This window comes from Neopsephotus bourkii, unplaced genomic scaffold, assembly GCF_033783945.1.
Source record: "Neopsephotus bourkii isolate Nb327-2 ecotype Australia unplaced genomic scaffold, CSIRO-AGI_Nbou_v1 NB_1760, whole genome shotgun sequence".
Lineage (NCBI taxonomy): Eukaryota > Metazoa > Chordata > Aves > Psittaciformes > Psittacidae > Neopsephotus > Neopsephotus bourkii.
Window position 1 is genome coordinate 7,790,299 of NW_026902234.1, and position 20,001 is coordinate 7,810,299.

The following is a 20,001-nucleotide window of genomic DNA, read 5'->3' on the forward strand; positions in this document are numbered from 1 at the left end:
ACGTAGGGACTAATGTTCTGGATAAAAACCTAACACTACTTTAAACCAAGTTTTGTCATTGATTTCAAGAGGGTCAGGATTTTGCTCTTCCTCTCTTACGACAGCACGTGCCAGTCCACGGGCTTCACCAGAAGAGCTATGCTCAGCTGTCCTCGGGTTCAGGCCTAAATTGCCCAGAATTTAAAAAAACAAACCAAAACAATAGCAGTCATGGATCTTTTTCAGGGAAATGAAAAATTCAGGCAAATGCTCCCTGCTGCTAAAAAATATATATATATAAATTAAAACCCACCATTTAGAAGCCAGTATAAGGGTTGGCACTTGGACAATGGCATCTCAAAGCTGCCCAGGGCCAGCAGACCCTATGCGATGGTGCACAGCTTCTTCATTGGGCTCCAGGTGAGCAGGAGAGGAGAATGCTGCCCTGCATTTATACCACAGGGTGACTGGTGAGTGAGAATGGGGATGTCTTGACAGGAAGGCTGACTGTGCCCTTTAACTCTCCAGGAGGCGGTGCAAAAATACTGACAAACCTGTTAGCTAGATCAGCTCCAGCTGTTGCATTTTTGGGTGGTTTGGCTTTTTTTTTCTTTTTTTTTTTTTAATTTATTTATTTATTTTGGAGTTGTTGCTTCCCTACACCTTCAAACTGCAGCCACTGTTTCCATCTGTCTGCCTGGAATAGCTTCTGTAATGAGTTCTCTGGCAGGAATGACTGGCACAACAACCCTTACTGCTGTCATCACTACCAGTCCCTGCACAGCTAACCATTTACCTGACCAGTTGGCAAGTCTGTTACCAAGACTAGTAGTGACTGAACTGCACTAGTAAGGGATGAATGATTTTGTTAGCACATGCCATCGTAAACAAAAGAAATGCTGGTTAAATCCTTGTCAAATGCATTCCTGTTATCACCCTTTCTATTCCGAACTTGGCTGATTTCAGCTTGTAGACAAGGAAGAATGAGGTGAACAGAGGAGCATTTACCACCAGCCCAGGTTGTGATTCTTTAAAAGACTCTTCCTCTCCAGCAGAAGTTTATTCAGTGAGATACTGGATTTAGCAGAGGACCTGCAATAATCTGCACAATGCGGGAGCCACAGGTGAACTCAGGTGTATAGCCTTTGAGCTAATGGAGCTTCAGCCCTTGCATGCAGAGCAGCACTCGCGCTAGGTGTGTTGCACGCCAGACTAATCCGAGGCCGGATGTATCCCCAGGAGGAGAACTATGACTGTAGATTTCCTCTGGTTGAGGGAAGGGTTCAAACTCCAGTTGTTAGTTGGTAATTAATTGCTAACAACTTTATTTCATTAACTCACAAATCAGGTAACTACCTGATCTCATTATCAGGCACCACTAGATGCCTACATGCCAACAGCCCCTGCATTTAGCCAAATGAATTCAAGCCCTAGGGCCTGTAGTTGCCTTAAGGACTAGGACCAGCTGAGTAGGGCTTGTGAAGACCTGAATCTAGGAGCTGGGCACTGCTTGGAGCACTCAGCTCGCAAGTAATGGGAGCAAATGATGATTAAGTTTCTGGCTGTTACTTACCAGGCCTACTTCTAACATTCACCATTTCTGGCTCTGGGTAAGTTTGATTTTTTTAATTTATATACTGATGCAGAAATTATTTCTCTCTAAAGTACAATGTAATGAGCTCATACATGCAGTAAGGCAGCTTGCTCCATCCTTCTCCCCACCCCACAAAAAGGATTAAATGCATTCCCTTCTGGAGCCCAGTGCTTCTTGCTAACCTCTCCTGGCATGGGGACAGCTGGTGGTGCCTGCCTCTGAATGTTTTGAAGGTGAGAAAAAACAGCTGAACACAGTTTTTAGAATAAGTAGAAATCTAGGTGAAGAAGTGTGTTTATTTTGGAATGCAGTTAAGAATTTGGGGTAAATGTGATACTGGAAACATTTCAGTTTCTCAGTGGACATAGGGCTGAACAGTTACAATCGATCCTCATGACTACTTACATGCATCTTTTCAACTTAATTGTTTTCCTTCATTTGTTTCTATCCCCTTCTCTCTCTGCTCTTGGCTACGTGCTAACTGAACTCTGTGGAACAGCACAGCTTTTAACTAAAAGCAAACAAAAAGAAGTGTTCTATTTTTCCTCTCAACCCATGGTGTCCAAAAGCATCTGGCCCCATTTATGTTAATAAGTAAGACATGCCAAGGACTGTTCTCTGGCTGTGAACCCAACTGGCACAGTACATATCGCAATCCTACAGCTGAACCTTTACCACAAAAACAGTATGCTGGGGTTTTGTTATCACATGCCATAGTAAACAAAAGAAATACTGGTTAAATCCTTGTCAAATGCATTCCTGTTATCACCTGTTACCATACAGTCTGTATGCACACTGTCTACTGGGAATGATCCATTGCTTTTGCCATCTTCTGACCCCTTCTTGTGTGTTGCTGGGAGACTGTTAGATGCTCTGGGCCAAACCCACACCAGGAACATGCTAACAAACCACTGGTGTGGATCATCATCATGGCTCCTGAGAGTTTGAAATGAGGCAAGGACAAGATCTATCACTGCAGTGTGTACTGAGTAGCAGCTTATGCTTTTCTGATGGAGTAAGAAGGGTGCCATTTTGTACTGTACCTGAAGAGGCAGTGGGTAGGATGGATATGTAGATATAGCTGCTGCAGAAGGACAGAACCCAGCGTATGTCAGGATCTGCTGGGCAGGATTGTACAGGATCTGAGGAGGAGGTGCAGTAGCACTGAAAGCAATCTGGGACAGAGGTACCTGTTGAGCACAGAAGACAACAATATATTAGCACAGTGCAGAGGGGGCTGGAGCAGGAGCTAGTCCTAACACCAGCAACTAGGCAATTTAACAACTTTCTGTTTTCAGACACAGTACTGGTATTACAAAGAAAAAAACCAAACCCAAGGAGCAGACAGAATGAGAGGGAGGTGTATCTGGAGTGAATTTTCTGACCAGAAATACACAGCTATTTTAATCTTTTTTTCCTTGGAAAAAGACTGCTGGTGCTTCCCAAGCACCAGTTATGGAAGCACTGGCAGTACTCCAGACCTAAGTCACCCTGAAGAGCACAGCATACAGCTTTGACCACCTCTCTTATTCGCTCCAGCACCAAACATCCAGTCCTTCATGATTTGCTGCAGACCCTTTCCAACAACAACTGCCTGATGCCTCGTGTATTTTCTCCATGCTTTCCTACACAGATCTACAAGGATTTCCTTTTCCAGGCCACTTGCTCTGCTTCCACAGCTCCCTCTGTCTTGTGAAATAGAGTTTGCTGCTGGCTGTCCATTATCATCCCACCATGTGCATATCTCATTTGTACTTCATAAAATCCTTCATCGTATCTTGTGGCTTTATTGGCATGTCACTTGACTACAATGTGATATGAGGTTTGCAGGAAGAAGTTATAGCTCGTATTAAACCTGCTAATACAACTTGGGGAGAAAAGAGAAAAGCTGAATGGGAAAGGGGGCTTGTGTCAAACCCTAATCCCCTGTGCTACATTACCATTTGTGAAGGACAATGGAGCTCTCTGTGAAAGATTTTCATGTCTTTTTACTTTGCAAAGAGAGACAAATCCAGTGGTTTCTTTACTCTCCTTTGTTTTTATTAGCAGATTCCTCTACATGTGAGAGCATGGAATTTTCTTTTTACTGAATAATAAAATACGGTGTTTGCCAGACAAGTGCTAAAAGCAGCAGCCAGGATTTATTTTTTTTTCTTCTTTTTGGCATTTCCTGGCAGATTTTTCAGTGAGAGACATAAACCATTGTATCCTCTGGAGATAGTGTGAGATATCTCTGTGATTGAGAAAGAGGTATATTAATTGTGTTTGTACATGGAAAACATCATCGAGGTTGTACCACATGAGGTTACCTGACAATCTAGGCTTTAGCCCCCTGCAGAAACTTAGCCCCCCAGGAGCTAGCGCAGAGAAAGGCTGGGGTCAAAAGCAGAGCCTGTTTTATGTGAGAAGGCAAGTCTGCCATCTTCAAGGTACCCAGCTCAAAACACCTCCTTTCTACCAACCCTGCAGGGTGGGAAGAAAGAAAGGGACATTCTGTTTCAGAACAGAGTAGTGAGAGGCAGCTAACGGATTTGCCTCAGACCCAAAGGTTTCAGGTCAGCAACATGGCTCATCCCAGCTGGGGCTGAACTCGCACTCAGAGCATTACCTTCTTCAGGCAAGTGAGGCCCTGGTGTGATCGGATCCTTCTCACTATGGGCATAAACACAGTAACAAACTCTTGCTTTGACCAGTGTGAAACACAGATGCCTGTTTGGCATATGTCAAAAACTTTCTGGTTTGGGTGCTGCTGTCCTCCCAGGAACCTCTCTCAACCCTCTTATGTTGTCTGCATCCACAGCAGTAACTCTCTAATTGCTAAGGATGAAAGCTACAACAGTCCTAGAAGATGCCCCAAATCTGCTGATTGAAGCACCTTATTATCAGGCTATCTGGCCTCTGTCTGGAGCCAGCAATGATTTGCAGGTATTGAAGCTGATTACGTGCTTTCATCAAGTATTCCAGTAATGACACTATGTTAAATCAGTCACATAAAATGCAAGGGTAGGTGAAGGCATTTTAAACTGAAACACCACCCAAGTCAAAGAGATAAGGAGCTATGAACTGGCCAGAGAGTGCTGGCAGCACTTTGAGCATGGGGAAACCAGGCTGAGGCCATAGAGGCTGAGTTGCTGCTCACTTTGTGCTGTGCTGTGCACTGCAGAGCAAGGCAGGTCAGCTCACTGATCTGACACAGCCCTGCCAAAGCGTTTATTTCTGAGCTACAACCACTTTTAATATCAGACTGCACCTGTAGTTGCATGAGTGCTAAGACATGAACACATGGCATGTAGCTCAGCAGCTGGGGGTTCATTTTCTTTTCATTTTTTTAGAGCAGGGATGAGGAGAGGGCTAAGGGAATGATGTTTAATCTGTTTAGATTCCCTTGAGGACTCCGAGAAGGAGACTAACTGAAAAAGCCATTAATCTACCCCCAGGACCATCAGTAGCTCTGACTGATGCAACCCTAAACCCAGGACAGGCAGATTCCTTGGCAAGGTGTGTCAGGAAAACAGCTACAAGTCATCAGATGAATACTGGGGCAGGGAAGTAGATTAACTTTTAGTACCAGTAAGTGGAGTTCCCCATGCGTTTCTTTACCTCTGTCTTCTGTAAGAAATAATCACAGTGTTTCACCATTTTGGTTATTCCAAGTGCATACTTCCATTTACATTATATGGTAATCTTTTTATTAAAGGTAACTGCCTAGCCACCATTGTATATCCAAGCACGCTGTAGATCTGAAAAGGAGGGTACCATCGTAAACACTGCAGCTCCCCAGCACCCAGCAGGTCACGGTGGGCAGCCCCACAGAGGAGACGGGCCACTGAGAGCTGACACCCTGGGGGCCAGGGGAGCCTGAAATGTTTCTCCCTGAGCCAGCACAGCCCTCTGGCAGGCAGCATGGGGAGCGTGCCAGGGTCTGCAAGGAATTTGTCACAAGGGAGAAAACCCACAATAACCAAAACAGCACTTCATTTTTTTCTGTCCAGGAAATACGATGGGTTTAGAGGCAACAGCACTGTTTTGCAAACTCTCCCCTTTGTAACATGTTTTGGCTGCCAGCGTTCCCCAGAGATAAACATGATGGGTTTTGTTTTTGTTTGACTACTGAGCCTGGCCCTGTGTTTTCTGGAAGTCAACCTTGGAGCAACGCCCTGAGGAGTTTCAGAGTGGGCTTTGCAGCTCTCCCTGCAAAATGCCAGTGAGCATTTCTGTGGGAAGGTGACATCCCGAAAGATAGAAAATCGTTCTCCCACACGCTCTGAAGTTGTAGCTTTTTGTATTTTGGTCGCTCCCTCTTCTGCTTAATGTTTTCTTGGTCCCTGTCTTCCCTCAAGCATTACTCCTTTAGTAACAAAAGCAAGTAGCAGATGAGCAAACCAGCTCTGGTAAGTCACTCAAAAAGACCCTGAAAAAACACAGGCAGGAGGAAAGAGCAGTCATTGCATTTTGGATTGCTGCTTTAGTAAGACTTCCACAAGCACAGCATAGCTCCTGTGCTAAGGTAACTGACACAAACTCATCTTTCCTTTAACCTAGTGAGGGCTTTTTTTCTGCTCCCACTGCAGAGAAGACGTTAAACAGCTTATTCAGGTCAGGTTTTTGGCTGGAGCCCCACAGACTGTCCAGCAGAGCCTGGGGGGAAGCTGCAAATCCAGTGTTGCTACTGTTTCCTTGCACAGCTTTATGCCACCCAGTCAGAGGACCCAGGCTTTGACTCTTAGCAAGGGAATGTGCCAGGTCATGGAGACCCCAGTTCTCCCAGGAATGTTTCTTTGGTTTGGTATCCCTGGCACAAGCAATATAGTGATGGCCCCTGTGCCAGAGGTGTGCCTGGGCTGGAGCTCATCCCGCTACAAAGCATCAACCCAAATCCCACATAAGCCTCTGTTTGTGCAAGACAGATAGATTAGACTCAGGTTGGTTCTCTGCACTCTTTCCCATCTCAGGGGAGCACTGTCAATTCCCTCAGGTGCCCTTGGTGGAGATACTTGCACCCATCTGCTAGGCAGGGGAAAGTACTTAGCAGCACTGGAGAAGTGCAGTGCTGTACCAAGGATTTTGTGTAAATGATGCCTGCCTTCCCCTCCTCATGTAGCTGCCCTTCCCCGTGTTTCCCACTGTGGTTGTTTCTGTTCCCCTTCTGCCATTGCTCCTCTCACAGGGAGGGGATGAATTAAGCTGGGAATGGTGCTTCCACTCCCGTCCATCAGGCAGCCACAACTCTTCACTGGTTTGCTCCAATTTGTTATCAACTCCTTGTAAGAGCCACCTCACATAAAGGACAGTTCAGCTGCACATTTCTTACGTGTGAAGGCTCAGTGTGCTTGTTTGCCTTAAGCTAGACTGCAAACATTTTGCAACTCTCAAAAAAGGTGAATTTCAAGTAATTCATATGGCCCTGCTCTGTAGTTTTAAGCACCCAACACATTGTAAATAGCATGGACATGCTTGCTAAGGGACACTGGGTGGTCAGAGAAGAGCCTTGGCTCACTGGCTGCCGGCTCTGAGCAGCTCCTTCCTTCTAGTTTGCCCCCCCCCCGGTGTACATCTCACCCACCTCTCTTGCTTTCTCTTTCCTGCTCCATCCCTCTCTTCTTTCCTTTCACCTGTCTTTATGTTCCCCCTGGAATAGTTACCAGAAATACTATGAATCTAAAATGACCTGTGCTGCTTTCACACCCCCCTTTGGCTTCTGCATTTCACCCCAATCCCCATGTCTCTGCCTGTTTAGTTTGGAAGCTCTTTGGGCAGGGACCATCTAGTCTTCCAAGTGCCAAGTAAATGATGAGCTATTTGGTTGGTCTTTAGGCACTGCTTTAGCAAACTGACATTGATAATCCCCAAAACAGCTACTTTCACCATTTTAACATATCAGAAAATCTAGGCTGATGAGTCAGTGTATTACAGAATCCCTCCCAGCAAACAGCTTCTTCTGAATGCAGTGGTGCACGTCAGCTAGTAAGATGGTGGTGTACCACAGGGAGCAGTTAGAGGGTGCCATTCCTCAGGGTAATGTGACCTAAATATGACTGTTTAAATAAGAATTTGAGTGGTACTTCAGAGTTAATCCCCATTCTTAGGAAAAGAACTACATGAGGTTAAATAGTCACACCTAGGACTTGAGTTTCACGTGTCAGCTACAGACTTGTATCCTCAAATTCCGTGCTGGCTCACACATTCAGTTCTGAATTAGAAGGAAAAATAGATGCCTCTAAGTGAATCACCAGCATCTGTTCACACAGACACCTGTCTTTTCTCTTCCATTCATGTATTTGACCAGGCTTGACCTACTTAAGCTGTGAGCAGCTGGCAACAGCTTAGCCTAAAGATATTACTTCAGAATCCCAGATCACACAGAAAGCATGTTTAAATTGCCTCCTTTGTGCAGTTACACTTCCTTGGTTTTAACCCATTTGATAACATCAATGAGCACATAAGCCCCCACATAAGGCAAAAGACTGTGGGCCTTACCATGTCTTTAAATGCCCCAAGAATGGCTGCCGTAATAATCCCCAGGAACAACCCGATGATGTTGAGGACTGTGGAGGACCACAGCAGCCTGTACAGGTGAACCACGTCCTGGCAGCTGCTCACACCAAGAAATTCATAGTAGCTGGAGGACTGCTCTGAACTGAAAGGGAATACAGACATCATTGCAGTAGGAATGGTTTTGATGTAATGCAGAAGACCAGAGGATCTGAATCTCTCCTGCTTGCTTTCCTCTTTGGTGGAGTAGTTTATCCATGCTCCCACCAAATACTGCTCAGATGAACTGGAGAAAGCTCTGCTGCAGACAAAAATTTGGCTCTAATAATGCCGGCATTAAATGAGTCCAACTAATACCAACGCTAGCTTCGCTGATAGATGTGATGTACCAGCAGGGACTCTTTTTTTTTGCTTAGGATCTCTGAACACAAGCACAGTCCTGGCGTATGGATGCTGCCCTTGCCATTTAGCTACCAGCTAAAGCATGCTTAGCACTGCTTTTTTTCCCCTGGCTCACCTGGAAATTTGCTGGCATCTCTGGAACCAAGGAAGGCAAGTCACTTAAGCATTAATTCAACCACAGGAAGGGAGATTTTGCCAGCTGGCTACCTTTGTTTATGGTGTCTGTGGTTCCAAATTAACAGATGCAATATGGTACAGTATAAAGATGTGCACTTACACTATGGATTGCACTATCCAGAAATCTTTCTTGCCTATATTTCTACACTGCACTGATTGCTGTAAATCAGGCATGTTGTGAAGTTAACCCTCACTGTCTTGACAAAAGTCAGAAGAATCCTACTGAAAAATTTGAAACCACAGTTTCCTGCAGCTCTTTCCAGTACTTGCCTTAATGCTATCCCACTAATGGGCTCCTAGAGCAGCCATCTGAGTTGGAAAGATTGTTTAAACGCCAAGATTTTGCACTGTTAGGAACTTGACATCAGATCATGGGGAAAACAGAAGTGAGCAGTTTGTGCTCACTCTTCTGTTTCTCCACCCACAGTGCATGGGGCAGCAGTGGAGATGGTGGTTAGGGAAAGCTCTATACAGGAAGGTAACACATGGAGAAACCTGTAATAACATTTCTGGGAAAAAACAAGCCAAGCACAGCAGTTCCTGGAAATGTCCAGTCAATTGTTTTGGGGCATGGTGAATCTGCTACTGTTGAATTCACTTGGGCCTTATGATGAGCCGACCTTAACTAAATAGGCTCATCACAGAGCCTGTAGCTTCAGCTGCCATGAGTCTGAGGAAATCTGACTTGTGATCCTGCCTGTGTACTGATCTGTTGCATGGGTGACACCAAGTCACTTTGTGTGACTGTGTTTCCTACTTCTCTCCAGCTGTCCTATGAACTGGAATTGCCAGGACTGCGGGGCACTGTGACCACTTCTTTACTCTGGTTTTGTCTATGCCAGTGCCATAAGATCTTGCTGCCCACTGTGGATTGTTGACAATGGCATGTTTAATTATATCATCCAATACTGTCACAGCAGTGATCAGTCTCGGGTGTTTCAAACAAACCCAATGTGCTAGAAAAATGGTACTAAGAACTTACGTCTGGAGGAGGAGTATTCCTGATGACCCCTTCTTACCTTATGTTTTAAGCAACAGAGTTTCAGTCACTTTATTTGATAACTCTGAATGGTTTTACCCCTTTAAGATCCCTGTTCTTTTCTGTATTGAGTTGGGCTTTTCAATTCAGTGTTAACATACAGCAGTTAGTTGTATACCATGGAAGAAAGCATTCTCAGCGTAAACATACTGTATTGCAACTATGATATTCCATCATTTGTCTGTCACAGAAAAGGTACCAATGTTGTACATAATCTACCTTTCCCATTTCATTCGTTTTGTATACCTCCATCATGTCCAGATTTAGCACTTCTTACACAAGCAAAAGACTCTAACTTTCGTAGTGGATTTTAATTGATTCCATTGTCCTGCACTCACTATGCTGTTTATTTGCATGAGACATATGCATGCACAGATGACTTCCCTCTTGTACCAGATTTCATTGTGCTTCTCTAGTTGAGGCAGGCCTTGTGTGGAAGCCTCACTGTGCCAGCCTTATTGCCCTACACTTAAAATGTTTCATGTCTGGCAGCATGCTAGCCAAGACTTACAGAGGACGGGGCTTATTCAGGGCTGCTAGCATGGGAAAAGGAGGGAAAACCAAAACAAAACAGGAGATGTAGGAAGGAAGAAAGGTGAGAAATAAACAGAGGGAAAGCAAGAAGAGTGGCTGTGGGTGAGCTGTAGAGGGTTGCAGAGGTTGCATGAGAACGCATGGTAAGATGTTACTGAGGTGCACAGAGGATGAGTCAGGCAGATCTGCTCTGGGAAATTCTCTTCAGTTTCTTGTCTATGGCTGCTTGCAGTTGAAATTTCTATGTTCTAGGTGGCCAGTCAGTTGTGCGAGTTCATTTCATCTGTCTTCCATATCATAAACCCTTGTACTTTGCTGTGATGTAGTTTTTCCTTACCACCTCTTTTACTCCTGTTAAATCACTGCTTGGCAGCCCTGTGCTAACCTTCACCTGATCTTCATAAGCATGTCCAGACATTTCCTTTCTTATCTTCTGACAGGTCATGCTTTGGCAATGACGAAATCAAGTGAACAGCTTCAGAAAACACAAGACCCTCTCTATCTAACCCATGATAATTTAGCAAAATCCCCTGCCTACAGAGCTAACAAAAGAGCTCTCCACATACCTACAACATGGTCTCTGCTTATGGATGCCTATGTTCCTATTTTTTTCCCCCAGTTTGGTTGGGTAAAAGAAAAAAAATTCATCAAATCTAATGGGGAAATTGCCATTGTAGGATCAACAGTAAACCTTGACAGGGCTATGACTAAATTGTCGATTTTGATCACACAGCAAAGAGCTTATGGACATATTTAAAGTAAAAGAAACCAAAATAATGCCAACACTAATACTCAACCCCTGACTTCTTCTCTGCTGGCATCAGGACTTCAGTCTCAGAGGAACTGGATTGCTCAGCATACAAGCCCATTGTGTTGCTTCTCCAGCCCTAAGGGCACCAGCCACAGTCATTTAAGAGGGACAAGCAATCAAGGATTTTTTGGAGCAATTGTCTGCACTCAGATACTTACTTCTCACAGTTGTACAGGTCACAGCAGTAGCATGTGTTACTCTTTACTTTCAGCTGGCATCTGCTGTTTAAGGTATAACATGTCACCTGCCAAAAGAAAAGAGACTGACTTTTATCCTCTGTTTCAGTTTATGTGAATCAAGCTACTGACCACAAACAGCAGCTACCGCAGTGTCAGGTGTGCAGTAGCTGCAGTACTGTTGTGCAGGCAGATCCTGAGATTCCAAAATCCATGACAGCAGGGCAGAAGGACCTCCCTGAGGTCCCAGAAGTTTCATCTGGGACATCAGCTCAGGCAATTGCACTATGGAGCCCAGAGGGTCCAGCACCAATCTGCAGCCAGGGCTGCCAGAGTTCTCAAACCCTTTGCTGCACTCCCTCGTGCTGTTTTGCTGAGCCCCAGAGTCTGCAGCTGTGAGATAAGATCCCTTTTGGCTGTGACACAGGGACCTGGGTCTTGGGAGATACACCAAAGCACGCTACTGAAGTGGGCAAGAGTGCCACTCCATTATAGTGGGGGAACAGGCAAAGAAATGGCCAATTTATCTGAACAGCTCCCAGTAAGTGGGAGCTCTGTCCTCTTAGTAGAAGAAGGAAAGAATTAGGAACAACAGTAAGAACAGTCTCCAAATTCATAAACAAACTGCTTAGAACTTCTACTACTAAATAAGTACCATTTACTGTAGGCTCTTGAGCAGAAAACTGAAAAGGTGTATTAGTATGAGCAGGAATTGCAGGGATGCACAGATGTTAGAACAATAAAGGCAGGCACAGGTCGCCCACTCGCAATCCAGACAAGAAATCTTTTTAATGACTTCTTAAGTATGATAAGCATTAATCAATTTTGTTTTGCACTCCAGACCAATTGAAATATTTTATGTGTAAACCTGTTTTTTTCCATGACGTTTTTAGCTTATTGACTTTGCACCCTGGAAAACTGCCATGTTTTAAAAGGTAGCAGGTCAGAAAAGACATTCTTCCTATACTTTTTATTTTGATAGAAAAAATGTACTGTAACCACTGAGAAGTATTTTTTTTTGTAAAATGCAAATAAAACGTATTATTGAATGGAAAATACCCTGTAATGGAAAAGTAAAAGGAGCATGCTTACGAATACATGCCTGCTTTTGAAAAGCTTCTGTCAGTTCTGCTTAGCCATGAACATGAACTGCCACTGTTGATGAGTCTCTGCTCCTCATGTGTTTGTTCCCAACAAAAGAAAAGCCTTAAACACATACAACTCAGCACCAAAGAAACTTCATCTTGTAGCTGGTCTCGTGCTTGCCACACTTGTCCTGAGCAGAATTTGCTTGAGCAGTGTAAGTCAGGTGACGAAGCTAATGTCAAAATGATGCCTTTGGATTGCTTTGCTGCCCAGGGCAAGGCTGTAACTGTGGTTAGTGTCTCATACAAATGAGCTCTTCTAACCCAAAATGGAAGTTTGGTTATAAAAGGATGGTCTCAGTCTAGGTTGCAGTCTGCAAATGGAGCTTATGGCTTGGTACAGACCTACTGCACTTGTCACAAGAATATCTCACCCTGAGATAGGACCTTGTTTCGTCAGCCTTGTTCTGTCTGAACTTACTGGGGTTTCACATGAGGGCTTGTCAGACTGAAGCCACATTCATCCACAGCCGTCCTCAGCCTGAGCTGCAATTTACTGCAGAAGAGGAGTATCTACCATCAACAACAGGGTAGGCTTGCTCAAGATCCTGCTTAGAAGTGACTGAAACATCACACCTGGCTCTTTCTCAAAGCAGATTGAAAACTAATCCTGGAGCAGAGTGTAGCAATGCATTTGCTACCACAGCTATTTTGTTGGAATGCCCTGGTGGTTTTGGATTGAGGGGAACTTAAGACTTTGGTTTTGACCCCCTGTATGTAGTCAAATTGGCCTAGGACCTGCATAAATTAAAATACCCTTTTTCCATTACATATGCATGACTGAGAGTAGAGGGCTTCACAAGATGGAGTGGGCTGCTAAAAAGGTGGTTTATTCTGATGCATGTCTTTGGAGACCACTTCTGATAGGAAATCAAAGTAGTTTTTCTTCTCTGAGCATTTAGAAGGCCAGTTTGCTCCTTTATACTGTAGAAGGCTAGAAGTACAAATGGCGGAGAACGGCAGACCTTACACATGGTTTTTGCTTGCTTCTGGGTTGCAAGACATTATTTTATTGGCCAAAGAAGTTACTGTAGTGGTCTATTTTTATCATTGCATTTTTAAAACATGCAAAGAGCAAGACTCTCCTTTTTAGGAGAACAGTGAGTAAACCAAAATAAGCAAACTACTGTGTGGTGTGCACAAGGGTGGTGGAAACATGCCATCTGTGTGTATCATGCATGTCAAGACCTATTATTTCATTTTAGTGACCAATCACTTAGCTTTTTCATGTTCTGGCTGTTTGTGCTTGTCTATCCTCTCAGCACCAATTGAAGAAATGTTCTTACCTCATCAATTGCTAGAAAATCAAATTCTTTCTGCTTTGAGGAAACTGAAGAACCAACACAGACAAACTACATGAGCTGGAGGCCACTCACAGGCTACAGATGGCAACCCAAAGGAAACCTGCACTCAGTAAGCAGTCTGCCTTCCTAATTAGGTGTTTGCCTGGCATGCAGAGCATGTCCCCTGCTCACTAGCTGGCTAACTTTGGAAAAGCAAAATCCAAGTTCAAATGCCACAGATCATTAATTCTGAATTAGCACATGCTGAGTCTAGATCAGCAGACAAACAGACAAGAATGTTATTGCAAGCTAACTACACTTTTAAAAGACATAGGGGTTTTGCCAGAATAGAGCACTGAGCTGTGGGTGCCCCATTTTCAGACATACCCAGAATCTGCAGAGCTGGGGAAACCTGTCTGGCCAGAACCCCAAGGCTGGGGTCATCTGCAGGGAGTCATTTGTGGTCAGTGTGATGCCAGCTACACTCTTATTACAGGAATCAGAATCATTTCTCAGGCCATGTCTGTATGTGCAGGCACACTTTAGAAGAGATTACAGGAAAGGGTGTTGTCACATATTGTAAGTTTGCCTGGATAGGTCTTTAGGCAAGGAGGGCAGTGAAATATATTTCTCATACATTTTCTGGAATCAGCAATGGGGTGCCCTAGCAGCAAGATTTAAGGAGTATTAGCTTCTTAACCTGGTAATATACTTTGCTAAGCTGTCTAGAATTATTAACGGTAACATTCCCCATGCACTTTTTCTTAGGCAGGGGAGGAATGGTGATGAAGGACATCTGGCTTCTTGTAAGTTATACCACTGTTTAGTTGTTCTCAGTCCTGCCCTACTTGATTTTCTTTACACTCCCACCAATTTACCACAATAATAAAACGAAATATAGCAAAAGAAACTAAATCTGGACTTCTCAGGAGGCTAGCCACTTGGGTATGGGCTCTTTTCTGACCATGTTGATGTCATTGATACAATAATAAAAAAGCTGCATTCACACCACTGGCATCCTTGGCCTTTGCTGGATAAATACAGAAAAGATTTGAAGTCTTCTGGACAATGCAAATGGATTCATTTAGATATTTCCTATTTCACTCGAAGGCTACAAAAATATCCTTAGAGAAAGATGCCAATGTGACAGATACATTCCAGACAGTATAGATGGACTAGGAAATTCATTCCAGTCCCAGAGTAATGTACTGGATAGAAACACTGATGATGAGTCAAAACCCCACTGACTGTAATGATTTGCAATCATCAGAGGCTTGGACAAGTGGGGAGTCACCTGTGGGATTAAAAACAGTAAAACCTGTATGGTTTCTATCAACCCTTGACCTAAATGCACAGACATGCTCTCAAACACCTGCATCCCTCCTCCCCTCAAAGCACAGCAGAAACAAACATGCGATGAGGTGAGTTTGTTTACCTCTGTCTGGTAGGCATCATATAGGAATCCTATTCCGCTTGAATAAAACTGGCACCTTTTGTTATACAAAGGTCTGGGTTCCTGTAAAGACAAAAATAGCCAAAACCATATTCAGTCTAGAGGAAGTGTGAAGGCACCATGTCCCATGTCTCCATGCCAGAAGCTTACAGTGCTATGGAGCTGAAGCCAATGCAGACACTTGGGTAAGTAGCAAAGACACCCCCACCATTGGCTTTCTTTCCAGAATGGCTCTCCTCAGGGTCTCCTTCCTCACTCTGCATGTGAGTAACATTTATTTTTCCCTTTACCAGTAACCTCTTTTAAGAAGACATCACCCCTGGCATTTAACCACTTCCTTGCTTGATGTCAAATAGTACTGCTCTATGAGAATGGTCCAGTTGCTCTTTTTCTTGGTACAGTTTCTTACCTAATGCAAGGAATTGCTTTGGGTCTTTATTTTTAAAGTATATCAACAATGCCCATACTGAAAACAAAGTAAAATAGCTAATTCTTTAAAGCATTCCACCTACTACACACAATTCTACTCCCCAAAGCGAAACAAAGAATAATGAAGAAATGAATGCATAAAGGGGAAGGTTTTGCCTTGTTTTCCATTTATGCTTATTGCAAAAGATGCATTCACTGCTCATATTTCATATTTTGCTTGTAACAGTTCCCACAAGCTCATATAAAAGAACACAGTGAAATCTCTTTGTCCAGATGGAAGACGTATGTTTCTGAACATGGCAAATGGCCACTTTGAAGGCTAGAGGATGCACATCTCAGCCAGTTTCAGGACTAGACCATATTTAACAACTGAAGAGTCTTCTGTGATCAGATGTCCACCCCAAAGCAAAGTGTGGGAATGACTTATGTTGGAAAAAAAATGAAAGGTTTTTTTTTTTGTCTTTCTGTCACTTATCTAGTCCTGATCTGTCCTTTCAAAATCACTGAGGTGCTCCCCTATATGTTGTCAGTCAGACCGCTTCCAAGAGAGATGGTGGAACCCACTATTTGCCATCCCCTCTTACCATGCTAACTTACAGCAAAAGACTACTCAAGTTGTTAGCAGAAATCTGCTCTGATTAACTTTCACTGCATTTTAAAGCTTTATGACCCACCCAGAAATTGCACTGCACTGCTTAAGATCACTTCTGAGTATTCTATGCTTGTTGGATAATGAAGTGTGAACTGTATAAATCTGCTGACCCAAAGTACATAATCAGTTAAAATGCAGAGCAGTGCAGGAAAGCAGACAGGTCAATGAATAAGGCTCATCCATCAGTTTGTTTGCCTTTCTGATTACTCTGACAAACCCAGGCAAGTTTGGACACCAACTCCCAAGGGCTAGGGAAAGGTTAGCTCGCTGCCTCCAAAAATGCTTATTTATATTACACAAGTGTAAAAAGTCTTCAGTAATTTTTTTTTCTCTAGAGGAAAAGCAAAAACTATACAAACAGTATGCCATGTCCTGAACTAGGACAACCTTCTTCCATAGGCCTGGGAAAGCATTAGCCTTTAGCCACGATTTCCAGGGACAGATCTGGTTGGGAGGACTAACAGGATTGTAGTTCCTCTTCTAGCCCAGGGAGCATAGTATCAGTCAAAGGTGCTCTCCTTTCACAGAGCATCATATTCCAACCTTGATTTCATCTGTTGTATGGGGATGAAATGAGAGACAAGGGGAGTGATGAGGAAAAATGGCTTTTTCTGCCATGAGAAGCAAATTTGTGAAAAACTTCTATCCATCTTATTCACAACAATAAGAAGTTTCAGATATGGGAGGATCCTGGAAGGGGGCAATGCTCAAGTGCATGGAGCTCAAGTGGTGCTCTCAGTCCTGCTGGTGAAGAGAAATGGCTTGAGGACTGGGCAGATCCAGTGGATTAAGAAGTGGCTGTGCATCTGGTGTCATCTACAGGAATTTGGCTTTTATGACAATATATTTCATGATCAAGGACTTCTTGGAAGACGTGGAATCCACCTGATTAATTATAGCATAATTAATAGCATTTTTGCCTTCAGTCTAGTCAGTTGGCTACAGGAGCTTTAACTTGGGAACAACAAGATGGGAGATGAGGAACAACAATCAAGTGAAGAAGTAGCTGACCAATGAGATAAGTGAAGTGAACAGGGTGATGTGGACAAAATAAATCTTATAATCAACAGGCTACATAGAGCCCACTTCAAGTGTACGCACATGAATAAGGAAGCACTGACAGGACAGCACACGGAAAGCTCTCATCCCTTTTCTAGGATGCTTAGCACTCTTTGAAATATCTGTACACTAACACATGACAGGCAGTTTGAGAACAGTCAGTTTGAGGTTCTGTGTGCAGTCACAAGGCAATGAGCTCACTAGGATCACAGAAGCATGGTAAGATAGCTCACAGGACTGGGTGCTGCTATGGATTGGTACAGGCTTTTTAGGAAGGACAAGAAAGGAGAGTTGCTCTTTATGAAAGAAAGCAGCAAGAATACATGGAGATCTTTTTAGGGACAGATGAGAAGCCAGCTGAGAGCTTATATGTCAGTATTAGAGGCCAGACCAGGATGGGCAACATTGCGGTGGGTGTCTGCTATAGACTGCCCAATCATGAAAAAGTAGATGAGGCTCCTTTAGACAACTGGAGACTCTGCTCATGCAGAGTACTTTAATTACCAAAAAGTAGTAAAGGACTTTACCCCAGCATCTGAGGGAAGCACAGTGTATCTGCTGGAGGGACAATACAGCATGACTCAAGTAATCCAGGAGGGTTCTGCAGTGCATTAACAACCACTTCCTAACATGGGTGATCAAGGAGCTGATGAGGAGAGAGGAGCTCTGCTGGACCTGGAACAGGAAGGACTGCTCAGGGGTGTTTCAGGGACACCCTTGCACCTGAGAATGACATGCTGGAGTTCAGAATCTGGAGAGGAGGGAGCAGGGAAAAAAAAAGCAGAATTCCAGCCCTGGACTTCAGGAGAGGAGACTGGCCTATTCAGTGATCTGCTTGGAAGAATCCCATGGGATAATCCTGGAAAGCAGCAAGGTCCATAAGAGCTGGTTGATATTCAGGGATTACCTTTTCCAAACTTGCAAACAGTTCATCCCAGCTAATAGGAAATTGATTAAAGGCAGACGGATGCCTGCAGTGATGAACAAGGAGCTCCTGATATAACTCAGACATAAAAAGGAAGTCCCCACAGCAAATAAATGAATGATGATTGAGTGCATAAAAGTAACAAATATTAGATAACACCAACTTTATTCAGGCACCCACAGAACTCAAAACCTGAAGCATGCAGCTTTTAAGTAGAGGTACACTGGGGATGCTGAAGGGTTGCCTTGGTAAAAGCTTCCATTTGAATTAGATTTTAATGGCACAGAAGCACTGTGGTCTGTCTGTCTACTAAGGTGTTTATATGAATAAAGTACCAGAGAGACACTAAAAAGTGTTTTAAAATTATCCAACAGAAAGTCATACTGCATTAATGCCCATTGGATTTTATAGGCCTCTCTAATAACAAAGGCAAATGAGACATACTTCAAAGCTATACAAGTATTCCTGACAGATTGTTGATAAAATATATCTTCACATTGCTCACTGCAGACTGTGTATGAATATAGGATACCTACAAGTCCTTGATTCTACTTGATTCTACAGGTTAAAGCAATACTGGTAGAGACAGAGCTAATTTAAATATAATATATGTATATATATATCATCTATTAAGAGTTGCTTTATAGCAACAAAGTTCTGTTTAACTAATTTGGTATCCTTTGATATCAGGAACTTCCTCAAACATTGTTATCGGAACAGAGCTATGCAATACCTCTCACTGCATGACTAATGTAATAGTGATATATTAATATAGAAAAAATAATGCATTCCTCTTCTCTGCTTCTTGAGAAACTCTCTTTAACTGAAAACAGGCCAGTGGTAAAGATCCGTTGATTAGACCTCGGCTGATATATGAAGAGGACAAACACCAGTAGGCTGGCAAAAACAGGAAGAATTCTATATTAAAAATAGTTGCATGCTTGGGTTTCCTTAATGGTGTAAAGGAAAAACATATGAATTTTATTCAGTCCTTCTCAGCACTAGAAAAGATGATTTCTTACGTATTTACATATGAGACTGTGTGAATAATGGGCAGATACAGTCAGATTGCCATCAGTTTAAGTTTAGAAATTCTTCAGAGGTGTCAAAAAGAAACCTGGACACCCAGTAATTATTTTTAATTTCAGTCAAATCAGAATGGCTCAGCCTTGAACCCAGCAGAGTAAACCATAGCTCTCCCTCTTCTTCCAATTTCGATATTGTCCTTGCGTATATATTAAAACCTGGGAGTGATGAACAGGCGGCTAAGAGGGAAGGCTTTATGCCAAGGAACAGAAGATTTGGTCCAAATACAGAGAGTTTTGGTTTGTTTGGTTGCTTTATTTTAAGAGCATACAATAAAAACCCCACATTCTCTTTGATGGTGGGAGCATTGCAATACATCATTTGTGTAAGGAAAGTATTCTTTCAACAGTATCTTTGGTGGATTTGATACAATGTCTGTGGGGAGGAGGTTGTACGGCTCTTAACTGAGGTATGGAAAGTAGATTTTTCTATTCCAGTTTTTGTTTCCTTGGAGAACACATATATTTTGGATAACATAGAGAAAATTCCATCTCCGTTATGTATTAAGTCCACTTTCTGAAAACTGAGATGTACCATAACTTGTATTGACTGAAATTTCTGCCATACTTTACAGACACAAAACATGGCTAATAATTCACTGAAATAATTATATAGTGAGTGCTATTTTTTTCCAATTACAGTATTTATTTAGTCTTAGCTTCCATGACTGCATTGATAGAATTGTAGATTAATCAGTGCCAGGGAATGTTCCCAGGCCTGAAACTCGATCATCCAGCCCATTAAATTGTTAGAACTGTGCCTGTG

General features: G+C 43.1%; 1 protein-coding gene across 8 annotated transcripts in view; it reads right to left on the reverse strand.

Moving 5' to 3' along the window:
• Positions 1-20,001, reverse strand: part of TMEM255B (transmembrane protein 255B) — a 63,511-nt gene that overhangs the window by 1,310 nt on the left and 42,200 nt on the right. For 5 of the 8 annotated variants that reach the window (XM_061377724.1, XM_061377728.1, XM_061377725.1 and 2 more), the window contains 4 exons: positions 15,068-15,148; positions 11,187-11,272; positions 8,051-8,210; positions 2,617-2,763 (listed from right to left, as the gene is read on the reverse strand). In XM_061377724.1, the coding sequence (XP_061233708.1) occupies positions 2,617-2,763; positions 8,051-8,210; positions 11,187-11,272; positions 15,068-15,148 (474 nt within the window). Of the gene's footprint in view, positions 1-2,342; positions 2,510-2,616; positions 2,764-8,050; positions 8,211-11,186; positions 11,273-15,067; positions 15,149-20,001 lie in introns of all 8 variants that reach the window. The other 3 variants (XM_061377729.1, XM_061377726.1, XR_009729144.1) reach the window with 2 other exon arrangements.